The following is an 8,515-nucleotide window of genomic DNA, read 5'->3' as shown; positions in this document are numbered from 1 at the left end:
TAGTAACTGGTCTTTAGGATGAACATTTCCCATCAACTACCACCCTCTGTCTTCTTTCAGCAAGCCAATTTCCGATTCAAACTGCTATATCTCCCACAATTCCATTCCTCCGCATTTTGTACAATAGCCTACTGTGGGGAACCTTATCGAACGCCTTGCTGAAATCCATATACACCACATCACCCGGTTTACTCTCATCTACCTGTTTGGTCGCCTTCTCAAAGAACTCAGTAAGGTTTGTGAGGCATTACCTTCCCTTCACAAAACCGTGCTGGCTGTCCCTAATCAATTTATTCTTTTCTAGATGATTATAAATCCTATCCCTTATAACCTTTTCCAACACTTTACCAACAACTGAGGTAAGGCTCACAGGTCTATAATTACCAGGGTTGTCTCTACTCCCCTTCTTGAACAGGGGAACCACATTTGCTATCCTCCAGTCGTCTGGCACTATTCCTGTGGACAATGACGAGTTAAAGATCAATGCCAAAGGCTCGGCAATCTCCTCCCTGGCTTCCCAGAGGATCCTAGGATAAATCCCATCTGGCCCAGGGGTCTTATCTATCTTCACCCTCTGTAGAATTTCTAATACCTCTTCCTTGTGAACCTCACTCCCACCTAGTCTAGTGGCCTGTATGTTCACTGATGGAGCATCCACAGCCTCTGGGACACAGAATGCCAAAGCTTAACTTTTAATAACAGAAGAAACTGTAGTGGAATTTACCATTAGGGTACTCAAACATGCTCTATCTTTCAACGGCTGATCAGATCTTGGCTTCAACATTGAAGACAAGTAGGAAAGCAATCACTTGGTTGGGCTCCTCTTTCAATCTCAAATGTCTACCTCATCCTTGAACATATTCAATGATTTGCCATTAATAGCTCTCTAAGGTACAGAATTTCATGAATTCAGAATTTTCATGAGCTTCAGAAGAAATTCTTTTCATCGCAGTCTTAAATGAGACAATCTTATTCTGAAATTATGTCCCTTAGTTCTAAATTCCTTCACAAGGGCACTCATCCTCTTAGTAGTTAGATCATCAAGCTCTATCAGAACTTTGTATTTTTCAAAAAGGTCCCCTCTAGTTTTCCTAGACTCCGATCAACGAAGCCCCAACCTGCTTAACCTTCCCTTATGATGAACACTTTATCCAGGAATTAGTTATTAAGTATTCTTTGAACTGCTTTCAATGCCAACTATGGAGATCAGAATTGTATGCAGCACTCGACGTGTAGTTTCACAAACATTGTTAAGAGCTGTAGAAAGACTACTTCATGCCTCGTGTGATAGAGGACACCGTGCATGAAACACAAAACGTTAGTACGCAGGTACAGTAAGCAAATAGGAAGGCAAAAAGAACAAAACGCCAAATCCCTCTGTGCTACAGCATTCTGGAGTCTGTCTCCATTGAACAACCTAATCTTACCCACATTTGTACTTAATATTTTTATCCACTCAATTAACCTAGCTAATCCTTTGCAGCTTTTGGTATCCTCCTCACAGCTTGCTCTCCCACTTTGCATCATCAAACTTATTTTGTCCTTTCATCCAAGTCAATGACATGGATTGTAAGTATCATGACTCTCAGTTTTCTGTTAGTGAGCTAATCCTTTATCAAGACAAATATATTACCCTCAACACCATAAGCTTTCGTGTGGTAATCTTTTATGTGGTACTTTATCAAATAGCTTTTGGATGAAGGAGCAGATAGAATTTTAGTAGCCATTTATATACAGAAAAACTGGCTTGGTATTTTTAAATACTGTACAGTCAACAGGATTAATGAAATGAATATGCATATAAAGTGCTCAATTACAATATTTTTGTCAACCAACTTTTGAAATCTAATTATATAGTTGAAATTCTAAAGTATTTCAAAATTCTTGCTATTCTAAAATAGGTGATCTCTTCCTGATTTAGATTTTTTTTCCAGTTACCATATTAACATGTAATTTTATTTAAGCTAAAATGAGCGTCAATAATAACCAACATTCTCTTCTGCAAATAAATAGTCATGCTACAAACAATAGTTTTAAAAAAGACATTAAGAACTTCTCATGCTGTGTAAATTTAAAAAAAAAATCCATCAAAGAAAAGCAGCAACATTTATAACCATGAAACGAAAAACAAAATCTCTAGTGGTTTTAGTTTTTTTTGTTTAACAGTAACCAAAATGGAAATATTATGAATTACGTCGTTCTGTGCTACATGGTCAAACTAAACCAACCAGGAAGATTTTCCAAAAAAAACAGTTTCCAAATGATTTTTAATTGACACGAAGAATTTTCCCTCAGTGTTTAGGAATCTTTTGTATGAGAAATTTTCTTCCACAGTAATGTCTTTAGATTGTTTAATATCAAGGAGTGTTCCATTTCCATTTGACTTGCTACTCCTCGGAGAGCTATACAAGAGTAAAGCTGTTTTTCCAGTTCTTCTCTCACGTCAGGAGGAGCACCATTTAAAAGATAGTCTTTCAGCAACATGCAGACTTTGGTCAAGTTTGGCTGATCCAGTTCCGTGGAGCACTGCTTTTTGCTTTGATGACAAGTTGTTCTGCAGTCTGTGCCATGGACACAATCCACGTCAGTCTCGCAGTGGCGGCCTCCAATTAATTGTTTGAAACTAACTTCCGGTACAACTTTTCTCATGTCTATCATTTTTAAATCATGCTTAACATTGTAACCAATGTTATTTGCACTCATGTCACACATAAGGAAGTTACCAAATGTTCCATGAAAGACATCCTCAACAAATTCTAAAAGGCCTATTGAAATCTTAGCTTTTCTGGGCCAGGATGGAGTAAACCACTGATCCATACTACGCCTCAGACCAGAAGGAATGAAGAACTCCAAAACCCAAGGAATAGTGAGTCCATACAGGTAACTGTAGTGGACTTTCTCTGTTACATAAAGATCTCCACAGAATCCAAGAAGTTTTGGTGTATGCTCCTTGTCCTGGAGGATTACCGTGATCAGAAACTCATTAAGTTGCAGTAATGCCCATGTAGATTTTGCTTCTGCGAGAGAGATGTGACCATCTTTATTTCCATCTGCTACAGTGACTACCAGCTTGAGTAGCTTTTGAAGGTTTGTCTGATCACCAAGTTTTGCCTGGGGAAAAGACAATAATTTAGTCTATTCTCAAAGTAATATTTGTACTAATTTGAAATTGTATACCAAGACCTACCTTTAAAAGACTGTACACCATTTCTCGAAATTCCTCCATGGAAGTTCCTTTTGTTGGTTTGTCAAATAACACCATCTCTTTTCTCGGCTCCATATCAGAATCCAAATCAAAGTGGAAAGGTTCTTCAAGTCTGCATTTTAAGATGACTTGGGATTCATCCCACATCCCCCTGTATACCTTGAAAATAATACGAGATTTAAGAGCTAATTAGGAGATTCAATTGTAAGGGGAACAGAGAGATGATTATGTGGCCACAAATGAATCTACAAGATGGAATGAGAGATAGTAGATTAGATTAGATTACATTAGATTCCTTACAGTGTGGAAACAGGCCCTTTGGTCCAACAAATCCACACTGCTCTTTGACACATCCCACCCAGACCTATCCCCATGTAACCTACACACCCCTGAACACTATGGGCAATTTAGCACGGCCAATCCACCTAACCTGAAAATCTTTGGACTGTGGGAGGAAACCGGAGCACCCAGAGGAAACCCATGCAGACACAGGGAGAACGTGCAAACTCCACATACAGAGTCACCCAAGGCTGGAATTGAACTGGGTGCCTGGTGCTGTGGGGCTGCAGTGCTAACCACTGAGTCACCGTGCCACCCCAAGGAACTTCAGATGCTGGAGAATCTGAGATAACAAGGCGTAGAGCTGGATGAACACAGCAGGGCAAGCAGCATCAGAGGAGCAGGAAAGCTGATGCTTCGGGCCTAGACTGGGTTCTAAGTTCGGAGATGTCTTGGAGTGTCTGCAAGACATATGCATGGCACATATCAGTACCAACAACGTTGGTAAGAAAAGGAATTAGATCCTCAAAGCAGAACATGGGGAGTCAGGAAGCAAATTAAATAGGATCTCAAAAGTAGTTATCTCAGAATTGCTAACAATGCCATGTGTTACAGTTCAAAAAGCAGAATACATCAGATGAATATGTGGCTCAAGACAGTGCAAGGGAGAGGGTTTCAGATTGCTGGGGTATTGAGATCGGTTCTGGGGTAAGTGGAATCAGTACAAACTGGACAGGTTGTACCTGGGCAGAACCAGAACTGATCTATAGGGAGCATTTTCTAGTGCAGTTGGGGAGGGTTTAAACTAAATGACAGGGGGATGGAAACCTAAACCAGGAGACAGTAGAGAGAGAAAAACAAGGGGAAATGAAAACACAGAATTAGAAATAAGAAAATTGATAGGTAGAGAATTCAAGCCACAGTGCTAAACAATGTGAACTAGGACTAAAAATGTTAAAATGATAAGACTTAAGGCATTGTGTCTTAATGTGCAGAAAATTCAAAATAAAGCGAATGAATTGGTCATGAAAGTAGATATAAATGTATAAGTACCACGTGATGAGAGACATGGCTGCAGGGTGACCAAGAATGAAAACAGATTATCCAGGTGTATTCAGTTTTTAGGAAGGTCAAAGAGGAAAAGGAGATTGGGTAGCATTGCTGGTAAAAGAGTCATTAGTGCAGATATTAGTAGATATTAGATCCAGTGAAGTGGAATCTGTATGGGTAGAGCTTAGAGGCAACGAAGGGCAGGAAACAATAGTGGTAGTTGTATGCAGACCCCAAAACTGTCGTGGTGATGTTGGGGAAGGCTTTAAACACAAAATTAGAGTCACAAGCAACAAAGGCACAACTGCAATTATGAGTGACTTTAATTTGAATATGGATTGGGCAAATCAAATCAGCAGCAACACTGAAGCAGAGGAATTCCTGGAGTGTATTTGAGATGTTTTTTCAGATTAACATATTGAGGAACCAACTTGAGGACAGGCCATCCTAGACTGGGTATTTTATAAAGAGTAAGGAATAATTGGCAATCTAGCCATGTGAGGCCGCTTGGGGAAGAGTGAGCATAATATGATAGAATTAATTAAAATGGATTTATACAATTGATTCTGAGACTAAGGCTCTGAATCCAAATAAAGAAAACCATGATGGTATGAGATGTGAACTGGCTGCACCCTCCATCGTTCAGCCTCCCTAGGATTTGGGGAAGCGTAATGACATGATCAGAGAACTAGCTGACAGACAGGAAACAGACAGTAGGAATAAAATGGGTCATTTTGCGAGTGGCAGCTGGTGACCAGGGGAATAGTGCAGGGGTCAGTGTTTGGACCACAATTATTTACAATATCTATTTATGAATTAAATGGGAGAACTAAATTTATATCTCCAAGCTTGCAGGCTACACAAAGCTAGGTGGGAGGGTGAACTGTAGAGGGTGCAGAAATGCTTCAGTATGATTCGGACAAATTGAGCGAGTGAGAAAATACACGGCCAATCAAGTATACTGTGGATAAATGAAAGGTTATCCAATTTGGCAGCAAAAATCAAGAAGGTGGATTATTTGAATGGTGATACATTGGGGGAAAAGGGGGAGGTGCAATGAGACTGGGTGTGCTTGTACACAAGTCGATGAAAGCAAGTGTGCAGGTGCAGCAGTTGGTGAAGACGACAAACGGTATGTTGGCCTTCTTAACGACAGCATCTGAGTACAGGTGTACGGATGCCTTGCTCTTATTGTACAGAGCCTTGGTTAGACCAGTCCTTGAGTACTGTGTGCAGTTTCGGTCATCTAAGGATGGAACTTCTGGCAATGATGGGAGTGCAACAAAGGTTTACCAGACTGATTATTGAGATGGCAAGACTGATGTATGAAGAGAAACTGGATGAGTTAGAGCTTCGTGCACTAGAGTTTAGAAAAATGAGAGGAGATCTCATAGATCTCAGGTGATTCATTTTGGAAGGAAAAGCTTGAAAGCAGAATACAGGGTTAATAGAAAGATTCTTGGCAGTGTGGAGGAACATAGGGATCTTGGGGGTTCATGTCCATAGTTCCCTGAAAGCTGCCACCCACGTGGATAGAGTTGTTAAGAAGGCGTATGGTGTGTAAGCCTTCATTAATAGAGGGATTGAGTTCAAGAACTGTGAAGTTATGCTCCAGCTATACAAAAGCCTAGATCGGCCACATCTGGAGTATTGTGTCCAGTTCTGGTTGCCTCATTACAGGAAAGACGTGGAAGCATTGGAGCAGGTGCAGAGGAGATTTACCAGGATGTTGCCTGGAATGGAGGAAAGGTCTTACGAGGAAAGGGTGAGAGCGCTAGGGCTGTTCTCTTTAGCATGACGTAGGATGAAGGGTGACTTGATAGAGGTATGCAAAATGATCAGACGTATAGATAGAGTGGACAGCCAGAGAATTTTTCCTAGGGCGGAGGTAGCTATTATGAGGAGGCATAGTTTTAAAGTGAGTGGAGGTACATATAGGGGAGACATCAGAGGTAGGATCTTTACTCAAGGAGTGGTAGGGGTGTGGAATGGATGGCCAGAGACGGTAATGGAGTTGGCCTCATTAGGGGCATTTAAGCGGCTATTAGATAGACAGATGGGTGATATTACAAGGTAGGGGTGGAGGTTAGATAGACCTTAGGATTAGGTTAAAAGTTTGGCACAACAATAGCGTGGATTGAAAGGCCTGTGCTGTGCTATGTTCTACGAAATCCCTGAAATTCTAACAAAACTATACAGGGAAAACGCAGAATGTTCCTGATGACTAAGTAGTCCAGAATCAGGGGTCACAGTCTGAGGGTACAGGGTAGGCAATTTAGAACTGAGATCAGGAAAAAATTTCTTCACTCGGAGTTGTCAGTCTGTAGAATTCTCTGCCACAGAAAGTGGTTTAGGCCAAAACGGTGAATGTTTTCAAGAAGTTAGATATTGTTTTTAAGGGCTAAAGGGAGCAAAGTACGTGGGGAGAAAGTTGTGTGCAGGGGACTAAGCTGGATGATCTTCCATGATCATATTGAATGACAGAGCAGGCTGGAAGGGTTGAATGGCCCACTCCTGTTCCTATTTTCTTTATTTCTATATTTATGAATAGAATGGAAGAAATCGCGGTGGAGCTTCTTGTGCAAAGGAAGAAGGTAGCTTACATAAGGTGGAGGAAGCTAGGGTCAAGTTCAGCTAGAGAGGATTACATGCAGGCAAGGAAGGAGCTCAAAAATGGTCTGAGGAGAGCCAGGACGGGGTACGAGAAAGGCTTGGCAGAAGGAATCAGGGAAAACACAAAAGACATTTTACACTTATGTGAGGAATAAGAGAATGGTCAAAGAAAGAGTAGGGCCGATCAGGGATAGCATAGGGAACTTGTGTGTGGAGTCTGAGAAGGTAGGGGAAGCCCTTAATGAGTTTTTTGCTTCTGTCTTTACGAAAGAAATGAACTTTGTAGTGAATGAAACCTTTGAAGAGCAGGTGTGCATGCTGGAATGGATAGAGATAGAGGAAGCTGATGTGCTGAAAATTTTGTCAAACATCAAGATTGACAAGTCGCCAGGCCCGGACCAGATTTGTCCTCGGCTGTTTTGGGAAGGGAGAAATGAAATTGCTTCGCCACTTGCGAAGATCTTTGCATCCTCGCTCTCCACTGGAGTCGTACCTGAGGACTGGAGAGAGGCAAATGTAATTCCTCTCTTCAAGAAAGGAAATAGGGAAATCCCCGGCAATTACACACCAGTAAGTCTCACGTCTGTCGTCTGCAAGGTGTTAGAAAGGATTCTGAGGGATAGGATTTATGACCATCTGGAAGAGCATGGCTTGATCAAATACAGTCAACACGGCTTTGTGAGGGGTAGGTCATGCCTCACAAACCTATTCGAGTTTTTTGAGGATGTGACTAGAAACGTTGATGAGGGTCGAGCTGTGGATGTGGTGTATATGGACTTCAGTAAGGCATTTGATAAGGTTCCCCATGGTAGGCTCATTCAGAAGGTCAGGAGGAATGGGATACAGGGGAACTTAGCTGCTTGGATACAGAATTGGCTGGCCAACAGAAGACAGCGAGTGGTAGTAGAAGGAAAATATTCTGCCTGGAAGTCGGTGAGTGGGGTTCCACAGGGCTCTGTCCTTGAGCCTCTACTGTTTGTAATTTTTATTAATGACTTGGATGAGGGGATTGAAGGATGGGTCAGCAAGTTTGCAGACGACACAAAGGTCAGAGGTGTCGTTGACAGTATAGAGGGCTGTTGTAGGCTGCAGTGGGACATTGACAGGATGCAGAGATGGGCTGAGAGGTGGCAGATGGAGTTCAACCTGGAAAAATGCAAGGTGATGCATTTTGGAAGGTCGAATTTGAAAGCCGAGTACAGGATTAAGGATAGGATTCTTGGCAGTGTGGAGGAACAGAGGGATCTTGGTGTGCAGATACATAGATCCCTTAAAATGGCCACCCAACTGGACAGGGTTGTTAAGAAAGCATATGGTGTTTTGGCTTTCATTAACAGGGGGATTGAGTTTAAGAGTCGTGAGATCTTG

The 8,515-nt window shown here is 41.7% G+C and overlaps 1 protein-coding gene across 4 annotated transcripts in view; it reads right to left on the bottom strand.

Moving 5' to 3' along the window:
- Positions 1-1,649: 1,649 nt before the first annotated feature.
- Positions 1,650-8,515, bottom strand: part of dipk1aa (divergent protein kinase domain 1Aa) — a 53,799-nt gene continuing 46,933 nt past the window's right edge. For all 4 annotated transcript variants that reach the window (XM_048539900.2, XM_059648076.1, XM_048539902.2 and 1 more), the window contains 2 exons: positions 3,188-3,364; positions 1,650-3,111 (listed from right to left, as the gene is read on the bottom strand). In XM_048539900.2, coding sequence (XP_048395857.1) covers positions 2,299-3,111; positions 3,188-3,364 — 990 coding nt within the window. In that variant the 3' untranslated portion in view covers positions 1,650-2,298. The remainder of the gene's footprint in view (positions 3,112-3,187; positions 3,365-8,515) is intronic.

Source organism: Stegostoma tigrinum, chromosome 8 (assembly GCF_030684315.1).
Source record: "Stegostoma tigrinum isolate sSteTig4 chromosome 8, sSteTig4.hap1, whole genome shotgun sequence".
NCBI lineage: Eukaryota > Metazoa > Chordata > Chondrichthyes > Orectolobiformes > Stegostomatidae > Stegostoma > Stegostoma tigrinum.
The sequence above is the reverse complement of the archived record's forward strand: the minus strand, read 5'-3'. Positions and strand labels throughout refer to the sequence as shown.